Source organism: Tiliqua scincoides, chromosome 11 (assembly GCF_035046505.1).
Source record: "Tiliqua scincoides isolate rTilSci1 chromosome 11, rTilSci1.hap2, whole genome shotgun sequence".
Taxonomy (NCBI): Eukaryota; Metazoa; Chordata; class Lepidosauria; order Squamata; family Scincidae; genus Tiliqua; species Tiliqua scincoides.
Window position 1 is genome coordinate 12365575 of NC_089831.1, and position 16601 is coordinate 12382175.

Here is a 16601-nt window from a genome sequence, read left to right on the forward strand (position 1 = left end):
GGGCTTAAGTTGGTACAATGTACAGTGACTTCCTTGGGGGCAATGCGAGGTTTGCTCAACACAGCTTGTGAAACCACATTGTAGACACCTTGCCAGTTGTGGCACACTGGCCAAGACTGCGGGCTATTAATCAGGGTGAATGTGGAGGTGGATTGTGGTTGGGGGGGGGGGGATGACTCTACCTTGCAGCAAGGGCCCGGACTAAACTGCCTTTTGGTCCATTGCAATGTCAGCATTCCAAAATAAACACTGATGTCAGCAGTGTTGCACAATGGCTACAGGATGTGCTATAGAATGGGTTTTGGACTGGCTGCCGAATTGCCGATCCTTTGTAGGCAACCTACGATTGGGCTTCGGGGGACAAGAGGGTTGACAGCCCTTCAGTGCTATAACAGAAGCAAAACAGCCTCATTTCCTTCCCTGCCTGGAGGCTCCCAAGAAAAGAGAGAGAAGCACGTCCAAAGCCCTGACAAGGGAGCTAGAGCTTTAAACGTGTGGAAAGGGGATGGACGGGGTGCTGACTGTCCTTCTCCAGGCACAAGGTAAGACGGAAAGGCTATGCTCCCTTTTTTTTCAATCAGGCTCCAGGCATGCAAGAGATCCTTGTAGGCCTTTAAACATCCAGGCTGAACCCCGAGAGGGTCAGCTTTTGCCTCTCAGCGGCAGAGAGTCTGGACTTGCGCTGGAGCGGCCAGTGACAATCAGGGTCCGTCAAAGGAGGGTAATGTTGTCTGTAGCACAGGTAGGCCAATGCGCAACCCATCGCCGAGCCAACCAGCACATCTTGGAGAGGAAGAAAAGAGAGCAGGAAGTTCATTTCCAGCCATCCGGAATGAGGAACAGCGGGTTAAGTCGATGCACCCATGTGCTGCCTTGAAAACAGCAAGTGCCTTTTGGAGGCCTCTCGAGGTGTCAGATAGGCACTTCTGGTTCTCAAAAACTGGCAGTGCCTTTTGGAGATGTGCACCCGCTAATTAAGACCCACGCTCCCCTTCCCCATCGGCACTCACCTTGCCAGTGATGCTTGTAGTCACAGGTGCGGGACAAAGCAATGAGCATCGCGACGAAGAGAGGTGCGATGAAAGCGCACAGCCGCCAGGACTGCCCACGTCCCCCGGGCGCAAAACAGTGCAGCTTCCCTGCAATGTAGAAGGAGCCAAAGGCAAGACCAGCAAACGCAACTGCAAGACAGGTGAGACGCAACAATGCACACTGCGACTGCAATTGCCACTGCAAAACCCTCCCCCCCCTTTATAAATAGGAGCCTGCATGCTCAAAGAATTAAAACAGGCGCACCTTGCACTGGATCTGGTTTGGGGAGCAGACCAATGATGCAAGTCACAAATGGCGGCAACCTTTGGGTCACTGTCTACTTTCGTCCTTGCCAAGCACCCACAATCAGCTGTTGTTTAAGGGGGATGGAGGTTGCTTATCATTGCTGAGCACCTGGAAGTTGCCTGCTCAACTTGGGAGGCTAAGTCATTCACCCAGTTTGCTGTGTTCTGGATGGAATACAGTGGAGCTGCCCTCCCAGACTCCTGGAACCCATGTACTGCTTGCAGGAGTCTTTGCCTCCCAAGCCAAGCTTCACACAGGTCCTTAGTCACATTAAACCATGTTTGGTCCCTTTAAACAACAGCCACTTCTGGGTGCTTGTCAAGAACAAAAGAAGAAAGTGACAAAAGTCAAGGTGACAAAACTCAAAGTCTGCTTGTGTTTTCTATCTGAGCAGTGATTCTCAAACTTTTTAGCACCAGGACCCACTTTTTTAAAATGACGCTCTCTCAGGACCCACCTAGATTCATCAGACTTTAAAAAAAAAATCTAAAAAGAAATATTTATTTATAAGTAGTAATAACCAGAAAAAAGACCCTGAAACTTATCTCCCTTATATTTGCACATGCTTGCAAACTGTGGGAGCTGAGCTATTTGCAGGGTAATTGACAGCTACAGTATCTGATTTCTGAATAGCTTCAGGGCTTGAGGCAATTAGTTATCTGATCTTTCCATCACCCTTGGGCAATCCACCAAAAATCAGGTCACATCCCACTAGAGGGTCTCAACTCACAGTTTGGGAACCACTGGGCTATAGATTGGCTGGGCTTGGAACATCTGTGTGAAGGAATCGGTTCTAACGAAGTATTTTTTTTAAGGTTTCAATAAGCAAATAAACACACAGACTTAAAACAGTTTTCAAAATCGATGTGAGCAGAAGGTATCAAGAAATAAACCAAAAAAAAGACACATTGCTCAGTTTAGCTAGTCTTCTTTTCTAAAGTAGCCAGGTTTCAAATGAAAACAATATTCACATGCGAAGATTCTTGCGGGATCTAGCCCAGCAATTTTCAACCGGTGTGCCAAAAATGGTCGGCAGTGCGCCGCGGGAGTTTGGGGGAGGGTCATTTATTATTAGGGCCATTGGGAGATGTGAGCCCAATGTGGTGTGCCTCGTCTGTTGTAAAAAAAACGGACGGTGTGCCCTGAAAATGTGAGTGCTTTATCAGTGTGCTGTGAGCTGAAAAAGATTGAAAATTGCTGCTCTAACCACAAGCCATTTGCCAAATTGATCCTGGCTCTCTTGGTTAAGGATTCCCAGCCCTGGCTGAAATTAATCATCAAGGCAACCTGTGCACTCACAAGAGGAATGTCCGCTGGGAAAGCTCTTGCGTCCTTCGGTCACTATTTGAGCATCACCCGTGCACAATAGCTGAAGGGTGGCTTGTCCATCCGGAAAGCAGCGGTAGAAGAAATCAGGCCGAGGCCTAGAGAGAGGAAGAGGAGCAGTCCCCACAGTCAACGAGGCAGCCAAGGGCCATCATTCTTTTTTCCTTACATTTTAAGCAAGTTGGGAAGGGCATGCATTAGGTTCTGCCTTTAAGCTTTTCCAACAGAAAACAATTTCTATGTGAAGCTTTCAATCAGTGGTTGGCTGACTGTGGATGCCAGTATCTATGAGAAAATCTTTCAAGTCTGTGGCATCCCCATGGGGAGTGATCCACTCCCCAGCCATCTCCTGCTCTGTTCCACCATCCTGCCTTTTCAAAAGGCACTGTAGGTTCTCACCTGCCCACCACCAGTTTCACGGCGTTGGTGAAGACACCATTCAGGGCAAGAGCCAGGCTGGCAGCTAGGGAGAAAAAAGCACAGAGCATATCATTCCCAGCATCTTCAACAGTGATCAGACCCATATCCAGAATTTTGGGGGTTGGGCCTTAGAGAAGTGGGGAATTGGTACAGAGTAGCCAGAACCTGAAGACAGCAACTGTTACCCTGCACATGCCCGATCTTGTCTGATCTTGGAAGCTAAGCAGGGTCAGGCCTGGTTAGTACTTGGATGGGAGACCGCCTGGGAATACCGGGTGCTGTAGGCTTATACCATAGTCTTTCGAGACTGAAGGTTGCCAACCATCTCCCTATACTGAACACTATCTCCTGATCTTGTCTGATCTCGGAAGCTAAGCAGGGTCAGGCCTGGTTAGTACTTGGATGGGAGACCGCCTGGGAATACCGGGTGCTGTAGGCTTATACCATAGTCTTTCCAGACTGAAGGTTGCCAACCAGCCAGAACCTAAATACAGATAGTCTGGTGTCAGTACAGATACTGGTGTTTCTTTTGCATTGGGGGGAGGGGGGTAAGATTCTTTTCTTTGGGAAAAGGAACCATCTTCTCTCTTTTACTATATAAGCCACTTGTAAACTGTTTTTGTGGGCAAGTGGTATACAAGTGCATTACTATTCATGTTATTAAATCAAAACAGGATAATGACAAATGAATACACGAATACTTAATTTTATAAAACAGGAGCCTAAAGTTTGTTTAGTATCCCAGTATGCCTTGCTCTTACCAGTCAGGGCACACTAGAAAGTGGAAGCAAATTTGGCGGAAGGCTGCTGGGGGAAAGGGGTGACAAATGTCGGTTTCCAGAGGCCACCCAGCTCCTCCACCACCACCCCCAACCTCGAGCTCACCGAGGCATGCTTCCCTTGTGTCTTCTTGGTCAGCGTTCATGAAAAATTTGGCCAGGAGAATCAGGACCAGGGGAGACAGAAAGGAAATGAACTGGAAAACAAGTGAACGGAGACAGAGTCAAGCCATAGGCCCATCTAGTCCAGCTTCCTGTATCTCACAGCGGCCCACCAAATGCCCCAGGGAGCACAGCAGATAACAAGAGACCTCATCCTGGTGCCCTCCCTTGCATCTGGCCTTCTGACATAGCCCATTTCTAAAATCAGGAGGTTGCGCAGACACTTCATGGCTTGTACCCCGTAATGGATTTTTCCTCCAGAAACTTGTCCAATCCGCTTTTAAAGGCATGTAGGCTAGACACCAGCACCACATCCTGCGGCAAGGAGTTCCACAGTAGACAACCAAAAACCCACACCAGGTGTACAGAAAATGATAGCATTCTTTATTCTCACATTTTGGTTCATTTTGCATATCAGGCATGGGAAGGTTTTGAGCAACTGGATTTTTCTTTTTTGTCAGAGCTTTAAGATCAGCTGGGCCAATGTGGTGGCTTGGAGAGGTGGAGCCAGTCACAACATGGCAGCTAGGCTGGACATCAGAAGACAATTAGGTGAGTCTTTGGGAGCTCCCAATGCTTTCTGCCTAGGCCTGCTTTGCATCTTTTGGGGAAAAAAGTAAATCTGGAAATATGTCAGGAATAAAGACTGATTTCCCCCCCCCCCTCCCCAAGACAGTGGTTTATAAACCTTTTTCAACTAGCAGTTCCCTTGACCTACTGGGCCTTTGGCCACAGCTCCCCATTAGGGCTACAATCCTATATGTTGAATAGGATGGTAGATTTTTAGTGAGGATTTTGCAGCTCCCCTGGTTGGTTTCTGTGGCCTCCCAGGGAGCCACAGTTCACAGTTTGGGAACCACTGCCCTAAGCAATTTTTTTTACAGCTCTTTGATCCCTTTCACTGACTTGATTCAGCCACATTGCGCACTTGTAACAATGTCAGCCAGTCATCACAATTAATATAAAAAGGTAAATAAATTTTTTTTCAAGCTTTATAATTATTTTTCAGGTATAAACTGCAAGTCCACTGGATTAAAACGTAAGTTTAATGTTCATGGTGAGTAAATACATTTAAGAATGTAAATGCTTTTTAAATATTGCCGTTTTCAAACATCTCTCCTGCGTCTCTCAAACGTCTGAAGTTTATCACACGTGGCTCTTAAGTTAAGCAACTGTGGCCAACCCGAGCATATCTGAGAGATACAATCTCCTTGTTTTTAAATGAAACAGACTTCCAGAAATCTCCACATTGTAACTAGAAGCTCCCACCTTTCAAATTCGCTTATTACTATTTTAAATCCTGAATGCTATTGATTTGTGCATCTGGACAAGATCAAACAGCACCAATTCTAGCCCTCAATTATAACCAGACCTGAGAGTGAGGCAAGGAAGCAACTCAGAAGTTTGACCTGCCTTATCAAGTCAAACAAGATTGCTTTGCTCGCCTACAATCTGTCATCTGCAACAGGTTCAACATTATTGTGTGTTTGCACAGACCACAGCGTATTCCTCACACTGGAGGCAAGGGGTGGCATGACCCAGAATGCTGCCTAATGCCATCTCGGGTCCACCACTCTGCACTAAGAAAAAACCCCAAACCTTTAATGTGTTTCTCACATTAAATGCTTGACTTCTGGTTTCATTTTATTTAAGTCCAGCATTTCCAGGTTGGACAACAGCCTGCAAGGAATGATTTGCTTGTTGCTTGAGCAAGTGAGATCACTGCGGGGGCAGTTGGGACAGAGGCACTGGTAGCAGACTCGGGGCAAAAAGGTATCCTGAGTCTACCATCCTCTCAGACCCCTCACAATCTGCCGCTGATGCAACCCACATCAGATGGTCTCATGGATGTGCGGGAAACCAGTTAGAAACAGCATCTCTTTGCAAACCTGCACAGTGGACACAGCCCCAAGCATTAAAAAACGTGTTTGAAAGGATGGTGTACTTACAAACATGGGCTTGGCAGGTACGTGGTCAGACTCTACATATGGGTTTTTATATAGCCACATCTCCTCAGGCTGTATCACTCGCTGGAACGGAGGCAGAAGTTCGGTGATCCTAGGGAAAGAGCAAACTGGTGGCTAGAGTTGAGGAGGCCAGACAAATTTGGTACAAGAGCAGGGGGGCCCAAACCCCGGCCCTGGGGCCACTTGCGGCCCTCGAGGACTCCCAATCTGGCCCTCAGGAAGCCTCCAGTCTCCAATGAGCCTCTGGCCCTCTGGAGACTTGCTGGAGCCCGCTCTGGCCTGATGCAACTGCTCTCAGCCAACTGTTTAACATCTCGCATGAGCTGTGGGATGAGGGCTCCTTCCGCTGCCTGCTGTTTCACGTCTGTGATGCAGCAGCAGCAGTGAAGGAAAGGTTTTATAGGCCCTGAGCTATTGCAAGACCTTCACTCATTCATATAAGTTCCATCTGTAATATATTCATTTATGTAAATTTATTCAAATTTGAAATGTGAATTAATTCTTTTTTTCCCCGGCCCCTGACACAGTGTCAGAGAGATGAAGTGGCCCTCCTGCCACAAAGTTTGGACACCCCTGTACAAGAGGTTTCCACAAATGGTGAAAGTGACACAGGAAGCTTCCAAACAGAGTCAGATCACTGCTTCAGCTAGCTCAGTGCTGTCTGCACAGACTGGAAGTACTGATTCAGAGTTTCAGACGGGTCTTTCTCAGCTCTATTTGTGCCAGGGCCTGAGCCTGGAATGCAAAGCATAATATAAGAGCCCTGCTGGATCAGGTCAAGGGCCAACTAGTGCAACTACCTGATCTCACTGTGGTCCACCAGATGCCTCAGAGAGTTCACAAGACAACAAGATACCTGCATCCTGTTGCCACTCCCTGGCACCTGGCATTCAGACATAGCCTATTTCTAGAACCAGAAGATAGACCCACCATGGCTTGTAACCTGGGATAGACTTTTTCTGTCCAATCCCCTTTTTAAGGGGCCAGGTGGCATCACCACATCCTGTGGCAAGGAGTTCCACAGATGTAAAGCAAGCGCTCTAGTGCCGAGTGACAGCCTTTCCCCAGGTACCAGATCCAGTTAGTATGAGAGAACAGAAGCTTGCATTTCACCATGGGTTCCAATCTCCCATCATGCACAAACGTACAGATTGGACAAGCCTTGGACAAGCTGTCTCCCGTGGGGCTTTTTTGTACAATCAGAATGTTTACACAAAACACTAACAGTTGTTCCTTGCTAGTCGCAGCCATATGTGACTTCTCTGTGGAGAGGTCACGCAACGTTGCCCTTCAAGGAACAGTTGCACGGCCCGTATATGCCACATTCCATAAGCACCTAAAGAGAATCAGCTCACACTTGGGGAAAGGCGGCTTCCTCGATCCTTTGCGTAGGACATGGCTGTTGCCCTGTGCAACCGGTGCGTAGGGCATGGCTGGGCCAGCATCAGGAGCATCTCTTCTCTGGAACTATTTGCTGTGCCAAACCTAATGAGGAGTGACATGACCCCCCCTTCCAGCCATGGCTGTAGCATTTTGAAACTGCCCACCTACCTACACGCCTACTCAAGCAATCACTTGAGGACTGTGGCTCTGTGCTCCGCTATTGTACACCTCCAGGGCTGAAGTAGGTTTTAAATTTTTTTTTAAATGTATCTAAGAATAGCAGCTTCCCCCTTTCTGCCACTCCTCCCCCAGACATCTTATGAACTTTCACTTTCATGTACGTCCTGAGTACACTTCTGTACTGCAGCGAGTCATGGACACTTCGCTCACAACAGGAGAGGAAACTGAATGCTTTCCACATGCGCTGCCTCCGATGCATCCTCGGCATCACCTGGCAGGACAAAGTTCCACAGTCCTGGAACGTGCTGGAATCCCTAGCATGTATGTACTGCTGAAACAGAGACGCCTGCGTTGGCTCGGTCATGTTGTGAGAATGGATGATGGCCAGATCCCAAAGGATCTCCTCTATGGAGAACTCGTGCAAGGAAAGCGCCCTACAGGTAGACCACAGCTGCGATACAAGGACATCTGCAAGAGGGATCTAAAGGCCTTAGGAATGGACCTCAACAAGTGGGAAACCCTGGCCTCTGAGCAGTCTGCTTGGAGGCAGGCTGTGCAGCATGGCCTTTCCCAGTTTGAAGAGACACGTGGCCAACAAACTGAGGCAAAGAGGCAAAGAAGGAAGGCCCATAGCCAGGGAGACAGACCACGGACAGACTGCACTTGCTCCCAGTGTGGAAGGGATTGTCACTCCCGAATCGGCCTTTTCAGCCACACTAGACGCTGTTCCAGAACCACCTTTCAGAGCGCGATACCAGAGTCTTTCGAGACTGAAGGTTGCCAACCTATATATAATCCCTCTCCCCAAACAATCTCTGGCACCTCTAGGTAGGGTTGGGAAAAATCCCTCCCTGAATTCCCAGAGAGTTGCTGCCAGTCAGTGTTGCAATCCTGATCAGATGGATTGATGGCTTGACTCAGCACACAGACACTTCCTGCATTCCGACTCCTGGGCTGGATTGCACAGCCAGCCAGCCAAACTTGCCTGTTTGCTTATTGCAAAAGGGCAAATGGCAACATGACAGTTCTCTGCATCATTCTCCTCCACTTCCTCCATCCACAGTATGAAGATAGAATTCCACAGTAATTGATCTATAGAACTTCTTGCCACAATAAGTGGAGATGGTGTCTGGCCTAGATGCCTTTCAAAAGGGATTGGACAGATTTCAATCTTCTTATTTTCAAGTAACTGATGTTTGAGTGTGAATCACACAAGGAATAAAATGCACTTCTCTGCTAACTAAATCATGACTCTTTTGGCTCTTATCCCCACCTGTACTTTTTCCCCACTGTATTCAAGGCAAATGACTATAGCTATTCATACACTTAAAAGTGTCACCAATACCACCAGGAGAGGAAAAAATGGGGTGGTCCAAGTGTGTGTGTGTGTGTGTGTGTGTAGCTGAACTCAGTGCTAATACCCAGGCAGCCCTCTCCACCCAATCTGAGGCATGTCTACTCAAAAGTAAGCCCCACTGCCTTTCAATTAGGCAAAGTCCCAGGAAAACGGTGTGTCTAGGATTACAGCCCTGCTTTTGACAACTCCAAGGCACTTGGCTTCCTTTTGGAACTGCACACCAAACAGAACACACCTCCTGGACTCTGCCCTCAGTCTCTCCAGTTCGCAAGGCTGGAGAGGAGACCGACGTCAGCACAGTCAAGTGCCTCTTCATTATGGTAACACATGGGAGTCAGAAAGAGCCCGTCAGTCAAGCACTTCCAGTAGGTCAAGGGTGCGGGAAATGGCACATTACGGTCCTGCCACCTACATATCAATTGTTCTGTGTTGGGCACCCATTTGGACCTGTGAACAGTGACAAGAGGCCAACTCTCCTGTGCTGTTCCCACATCAGCGCTACCTTATACCCATCTTATGCTTACTTACTGGGGGCAAGGACATACACTAGGTGGAGTGCCAGATGGGGGGTCTCACGCCGTCCTGCCCCCCACTTATTGGGGGGCAGGGAGACACACCAGGTGGTCAGATGGGGATCTCACACCATCCTGACCCCCCCCCCCCCACTTATGGGAGGCAGAGAGACACACCAGGCGGAGTGTCAGATGGGGGTCTCACACCATCCTGCCCCCCACTTATGGGAGGCAGAGAGACACACTAAGTGGAGTGCCAGATGGGGATCTCACACCATCCTGCCCCCCACTTTTGGGGGGGACAGGGAGACACACTAGGTGGAGTTTCAGATGGGGTTTCACCCCATACTGCCCCCCACTTACTGGGATGGCAGAGAGATACACTAGGTGGAGTGCCAGAGGGAGATCTCACACCATCCTGCCCCCACTTATATGGGGGAGAGGGAGACACACTAGTTGGAGTGCCAGATGGGGGGGTCTCACACCATCCTTTCCCACTGCCATTGTGGACGAGAGCTAAAAACACTCTTCACTTTCCAGGTGACAAAAGGCGTCACACAAGCGTGGCAGTGGTGCCTAAGGGTCAGAGCCAGACAGGCTCCCTCCCCACAACGGCAGTGCCTTGTTGCTAGCCAGATGGTCTTCCCTGGATGAGAAGTCAGCATCTGTCACATCCAGGAGGCCACCCCATGGATGCCACTCGCCTAGCACCCCCTCCCCCGAAAGCAGAGCATCAGAGCACAGGCTGGAGCATAGAGAGCATGCAAGGCAAGCAAGGTGGGGGGGGGAAGATGCAGGCACAGGCACAGGCCATGGCCCCCCCGCAACTCTCCCGGAAGGATCTGGTCTTCTGTGCACCGCAGTGGCAACCAGCTGTCAGGAAGGAGCCGGCGGTGACGTGTCATTACGGCAGCCAGACGCGCGCCCCCCGAAAGCGCTTCCCACCCCCTCCGGGCTCCCTCGGACGCAGGGCCCGCGTCGTCCGAGCACTGCGCGCAGCTGCAGGCGCTACTCACAAGAAGAGCCCCAGCAGCAGCGCGCGCACCGCCACCTCCAGCGCCAGCAGCAGCCCCGCCCGCGGGACCCTCCGCATCCTCCGGCTGGGCTCCTGCAGCAGCCACGCGATGCGCTCAGGCGGACGCGCCAAGGCTCCGCCCGCCGGCTCTCCAAAAGAGGGGGCGGGGCAGGGGGCGGGGCCTGCCTGTCCCACCCCCACCCCCAGAAAGAGAAAGAGCCTGGCTTGCCAAGTGGGCATCTAGCTTGAGAATAGAGGGACATCAGAGGAGCCAGGCCAAAGGTCCAGCATCCCACAGTGGTCCCCGAGGGAGCGCACGGGGCAACCTGAGACCCGCATCCTGGTGCCACTCCCTGGCATCTGGCATCCACTTCTGAAGCCAGGAGGTGGCACGTGCCCATCGCGGCTTCTCACTTTGCCTCCATCAATCTCTCCAATCCCCTTTTCGAGGCATCCAGGCCAGATGCCATCACCCCCACCTGGCACTCCACCTAGTGTGTGTCCCTAACCCCCCCCCCCAAGTGGGGGCAGTATGGTGTGAGACGCCCCTCTGGCATTCCTCGTAGTGTGTGTCCCTGCCCCCACCAAAAAAGGGGGGAGGGCAGAATGGTGTTAGGCCCCCATCTGGCACTCCACCTAGTGTGTGCCCCTGTCCCCCCCAAAAATGTGGGGGGTAGGATGCTGTAAAGCCCCCATCTGGTACTCCACCTGCCCCCCCCCGAATAAGTGGGGGGTAGGATGGTGTGAGACCCCCATCTGGCACTCCACCTAGTGTGTGTCCCTGCCCTCCCAAAAGTGGGGGGCAGGATAGTGTGAGACCCCCTCTGGCACTACGCCTAGTATGTCTCCCTGCCCCCAGAAAATGTGGGGAGGCAGGATGGTGTTAGGCCCCCATCTGGTACTCCACCTGTCCCCCAATAAGTGGGGGGCAAGATGGTGTGAGACCCCCATCTGGCACATCATCTAGTGTGTGTCTCTGCCCCCCCAAAAGTGGGGAGCAGGATGGCGTGGGACCCCCCATCTGTTCCACAGACTAATCACATACTGGGTCAAGAAATATTTTCTTTTGTTTATCCTAACTCAGCGGACACTCAATTTCAGTGGATGTCCCCTGGTTCTGGTGCTGTGCGAGAGGGAAAAGTGTATCCACTCTATCCACCCCCTGCATAATTCTCTATGTCTCAATCATGTCCCCCAGGTCCCTTTTTTCTAGACTTAAGAGCCCCAAATGCTCTGTAGCCTTTCCTTGTAAGGGAGGTGCAGAGTGACCAGATGTTCTCTTATTTCCAGGACATGTCTTCTTTTATAGCCTTGTGTCCTGGAAAAGAACTTCAATGTCCTCCTTTTCCCCTTGAGCATAGCACCTTGCATACCTTATTCTCCCTTCTCTCTCTCTCTCTCTCTCTCTCTCTCTCTCTCTCTCTCTCTGGCTCTCCCTGGCATTTGTCAACGCCCCCATTCCCCCCTCCCTTCTTTTCTTTTTCCCTAGGTTTTTCCTGTGATATAGTGTTTAATTTAACCCCATGAAATCAAGATGTGAGTGTTTCTTTGCGAGCTTTTATTTTGTCACGTTCTACATTTTTTCTGGATGACCTACATTCTGGAGTGCCTTGTCCTCTTCTGCAGTTGTGACATCTGGTCACCCTGGGGAGGTGTCCCAGCCCAGTAATCATTTTGGTCGCTCTCTTCTGCTCCAGTTCCATTTCCACTATACAATTTTTTGAGATATGGCGACCAGAACTGGACGCAATACTCCAGGTCTGGCCTGTGCTGGAAGATGGAAGAGGGGCTGGGGAAAGGCCAGTCCTGGTTGGCACAGCGGCAGTTTGACCCACAAGGTCATCTAGTCGAACCCCCTGCCTGTAGCAGGAAGTCATCCTAAAGCATCTCTAGCAGGTGCCAGACAAGCCTCCACTTGAAGATTTCCAGTGAGGGGAGAATCCACCGCCTCCCTCGGCAATCTGTTCCACCACCAAACCGCCCTGACCATCAAGGGTTTCTTCCTGATGTCCAGTTCGAATCTCCTCTCTTGCAGTTTGTACCCATTGGAACTAGTTCTGCTCTCAGAGGCAACTGAGAAGAAATTTGTTCCTTCTTCCATATGACAGCCCTTCATATCTGAAGGGTATTTGAAGAGCGCAATCATATCCCCTCTTGACAAAAAGGCACATGGGGAAAAAGAATATGGGGAACTCATGGTTGTAAACCGCAAGTCAAACAATAAAAATGTCTTTACATCAAAAGCAGGAAACCTGCTGGGGAGGCCGTTGAGCTGTTTGCGTCAGACAGACGGAGAGCGAGGGAATAAAATGGAACTTGAAAAGAGGATGTGGAGATTGCAGAGAAGTCGAATGTATGCTTTGCATCTGTCTTTACTACAGAAAATGGAGGACAGATACTTGTGCCTGGACTGACACGCTCGGGGCGAGAGTCTGAAGAACTAAGTCAAGTGAAAGCGAGAAGGGATGAGGTTCTCTAGAATGTATTGACAAATGGCAACCTAACAGATCACTGGGTCTGGGTGACATCCACTTAGGAGTTCTCAGGGAGCTCAAATGTGAAATTGCTGACCTTCTGACAGAAATAGTTACCAGTAACTTGCCTTTTTTAAATTAGTCTCCGTGCATTGGAAGATGGACAGTCTCACACCAGTATTTTAAAAAGGGGTCCAGGAAAGTACAGACCGATCGGTTAAAAGTCTGCTCAGCCACGAAGCTTCCTGGGTGACCTTGGGCCTGTTACTTTCTCTCAGTCTCACCTACCTCACAGGGTTGTTGTGAGAACAAAAGGAGGGGAGCAGCTGCATACACCACCCTGTGCTCTTTCACATTTCATAAAAATGTGAAAAATAAACAAACTGGTGGAAAGCAGAATGCAAGATAAAATGATTACGCATCTGGAGAAACAAGTCTTGCTGAAGAAGATTTCTTCAGCGTGGTTTGTGCAAAGGTAAATCGTGCCTCAATAACCTTCTAGAGCAGCCATTTCCAAACTGTGTGTCGGGACCCACTGGTGGGTCACTACCTGATTCTTGGTGGGTCACCAAAGTGGGATGGAAAGATCGGATAACTAATTGCCTCAAGCCCCGAGGCTATTCAAAAATCAGACACTGTAGCTGCTAATGCCCCTTTAAGGAGCTCAGCTTTTGCAGTTTGCAAAGCGTGTGAAAATATAGGGAGACTCAAGGCAGACAAAAGGAGGGCTACTTCACACAACGCATCCTTAGTCTATGGAACTCACTGCCACAAGATTTGGCAACAGCCACTCAGGATGGCTTCAAAAAGGGCTTGGACAAGTTTGCAGAGGACAAGCCTACCAATGGCTGCTAGTCGTGATGCCTGTGTGCTACCACCAGGTTCAGAGGTAGGATTCACTTGAATACCAGTTGTAGGGGATCAAAGGCAACTGGGAAGTATGTCTTTCTCTCCTGCTTGTGACTTCCCAGAGGAGCTGGTGGGCTGGACTAGATGAGCCTTGGGCCTGATCCAGTAGGACTTCTTAAGACAAATTTAAAAAATATGAAGACGTTCCTCAAGGCCTTCTGTGTTCCAGAGCAATTCCCCCCAAACATTGTTTGGACAAAACTTGCGTTGCCCTTCCAGATTTGATAGTTGCTGTTTTTTCTATCTGTACTCAAAATTAATAGTAATTCAGGGAAATCTTCTCAGTGGTTTTCTGGCAACCAGAATGGATGCTTCTGTTGATGAACCTGAAGCCTGAAGAACGAACGGAACTGATGGCTGCTTTGCCCTGTAAACAAAGCAATTATGGGAGGTAATGGAGCCTGTATCTGATTTGCACTTTTAATGCATCTCAGCATCTGTGCAGTGGTCTGGGAGTCTGAACTTCCTGCCTGACCTCACCGTCAAGAAACCTCTGATTGGATTATCACTTCTTGAAGCACCACTTGCAAGTGGAACTCAGTTGTCTTGTTTTGTAAGAAGCTGCCTTCTATGCAATCATAGTTGCCTACACAAACTGGAAGTGGGTGTCCACTACGCGGGACCTTGTGCATGTTAGGCTAGGACTCTGTTCTGGAGCTACACCCCATAATTACCTGACACGGTTGTTGTAAGGACAAACATCAAGGTAGTACATGTGGAGGATACAACATGCTCAGATAGTGTTACACCAGAGCTTCCCAAACTGTGGGTCATCATGACCCATTTAGTGGGTTGCAACCTGATTGTGGGTGGATTGTGAGACTGAAACGGACAAGTTGATAATTGACTTGGAAAAGGTCTTGAGCCCTATGGAAAGTGAAACTGAGCCACGTGTGCATGTTTACGCATGAGGGGGCAACTGTGTTTACTCATGAGTAGGCACTCAGTCTCTTTGGGCTCAATCCTATCCCGCTTTCTAGTGCTGATGCATCCATGTCATGCTCTGCGTCCTATGTGGTGGTGAGGGTGTGTGTGGTCATTTTGAAGGGCAGGCCTAGAGCAATGCCATGCCACCAGAATGGTCCCAATCCAATGAATGTAGGGTTGCCAATTGTTCAGACCTGGAATGCGTGAGAATCAGCATCAATCTCCAGGTTGACCACTCAAAGCAGTCCTGGGAGTTTTAACAGGAAGCTCTGAAGGCTGTAACCTAGATTTAATGACCCCACCCCCCCTTGAAAGAAAGAAAGAAAGAAAGAAAGAAAGAAAGAAAGAAAGAAAGACCCCACTCTTAAGGTATAGCAACCCTGGGTGTAATATTGGTAGTATAATCACCTCTGTGTTTACCCTGCACGTGTAGAAGGCGAGTGGGATTTTGCATGGTGGCCCCATCCTGTTGTGTGCCCACCCCTACTTGCACATGCAAGTTGAACATAGGGTTTCCAGATCTCTGAGAGTGGGGCAAGTGGGCAACGAACAATGTTTCCCATGGATATTCTCCATTGGGGCTCAAGACATTGCAAAGCAGAGGTTGGAGTCATCCTGCAGAAATGAACGCCTGTGTTCCCAATAGTATGATTTGACCACCAGATGGAGCTGTTCATTCAGTTCTTGTGCTGGTTCTTTTGGACTCAGTCGAATACTACAGGCCGCCAAGAGGGGGATCCAAAAATGCTTCCGTTCCCTACACTGACTCCTGAAGATGTGAGCAATGGAATGCGATTCATCCACCTTCTTTGTTTAGGACCAAATGACAAGGCCGGCCCATCCATAAGGCCAACTGAGGTGGTCGCCTCAGGCGTTGGATTCGTGGGGGTTGCCTGTCTCTGTGAACTGCTGTTGCTTCGCTTCCTTTCACTCTCTGGATTGGAAAAAGACAAGGGGAACAGAAAGGAAGAGGAGATGTGGAGGGGAGGAGAGTGCTGAGCTAGAACAGCAGAGAGTGGAAGGGGCAGAGGCTGGGCATTGGGCATCCCACCTTGCGCATCAGGAGGGAAAGTCTTGAGGCAGCCCTGCCCAAAATAGATGTGACTTTTAACCATGTGACTGGCCTGTGCACATATAAAGTTCACACACATGGGCATGTGTCTGCGCACGCTCTTTACGCGCAAAGCAGCACACTGGGGAGGAGAGCAAATCTAGGGAGCTGCGTCCCATCAGTCCATCTGAGTCAATATTGTTGATACTGATCAATAACAGTTCTCCCAGAAGTCTTTTGGGGTCCTACCTGGAGGTGCCCGGGGACTGCACCTGGGGCCCTTCTTCACAGAAGGCATGTACTTGCCACTCCTTTCCAAAGGTACAGTTCCCTTTCTCCCAGATGTAAGGCATCCTGTGGGATTTGAACCCAGGATTCTCCCAAGTGAGAATCACACCCCTGGCCTAGATCAATAAGCCTCCCCCAGTGACACTTGCCCATTTTGCCTAACCACATTTTGCTTCAGTCTCGAAAGACTATGGTATAAGCCTACAGCACCTGGTATTCCCAGGCAGTCTCCCATCTAAGTACTAACCAGGCCTGACCCTGCTTAGCTTCTGAGATCAGACAAGATCAGGCATGTGCAGGGTAACAGTTGCCGCTTTGAATAAATGCCATTTTCTCCCAGATTGGTTCATTTCTGGTATGAAAGCTAAGACTGGAGAAGGCAGGATTCATTCCTTTTCCCTGGATGATCATTTTCATGTGAAGAACAGACCTTCCCACTCCTGCTTTATAGTTCAATGGGACAGACATGGGGATAGCTGTCTCCGGACATTTGGTTTGGCCCTCAGTCAGACA

General features: G+C 49.6%; 1 protein-coding gene and 3 pseudogenes across 1 annotated transcript; 2 read left to right on the forward strand and 2 right to left on the reverse strand.

The window, feature by feature from the left end:
• Positions 1 to 187: 187 nt before the first annotated feature.
• Positions 188 to 10508, reverse strand: PLPP5 (phospholipid phosphatase 5). The gene is made up of 7 exons (XM_066639535.1): positions 10441 to 10508; positions 5975 to 6083; positions 3970 to 4060; positions 3064 to 3127; positions 2638 to 2762; positions 1011 to 1181; positions 188 to 783 (listed from the first exon to the last, which is right to left on the reverse strand). Exons 2-7 carry the CDS (start codon positions 6032 to 6034, stop codon positions 614 to 616), a joined length of 681 nt encoding a protein of 226 aa, XP_066495632.1. The 5' UTR covers positions 6035 to 6083; positions 10441 to 10508; the 3' UTR covers positions 188 to 613.
• On the forward strand, positions 3252 to 3371 carry LOC136662703 (5S ribosomal RNA; annotated as a pseudogene).
• Positions 3401 to 3523, forward strand: LOC136662982 (5S ribosomal RNA; annotated as a pseudogene).
• Positions 10509 to 16286: 5778 nt separating the features above from the next.
• On the reverse strand, positions 16287 to 16400 carry LOC136662978 (5S ribosomal RNA; annotated as a pseudogene).
• Positions 16401 to 16601: the final 201 nt, after the last annotated feature.

Excerpts from the sequence above, each read along its gene's own strand:
- PLPP5 (XM_066639535.1), bottom strand. The coding sequence starts at position 6,034 with ATGTGGCTATATAAAAACCCATATGTAGAGTCTGACCACGTACCTGCC. Across the intron at positions 4,061-5,974 it reads TACCTGCCAAGCCCATGTTT|TTCATTTCCTTTCTGTCTCC; the intron begins GTAAGTACACCA and ends CTTGTTTTCCAG. Across the intron at positions 3,128-3,969 it reads CACAAGGGAAGCATGCCTCG|CTGCCAGCCTGGCTCTTGCC; the intron begins GTGAGCTCGAGG and ends TTTTCTCCCTAG.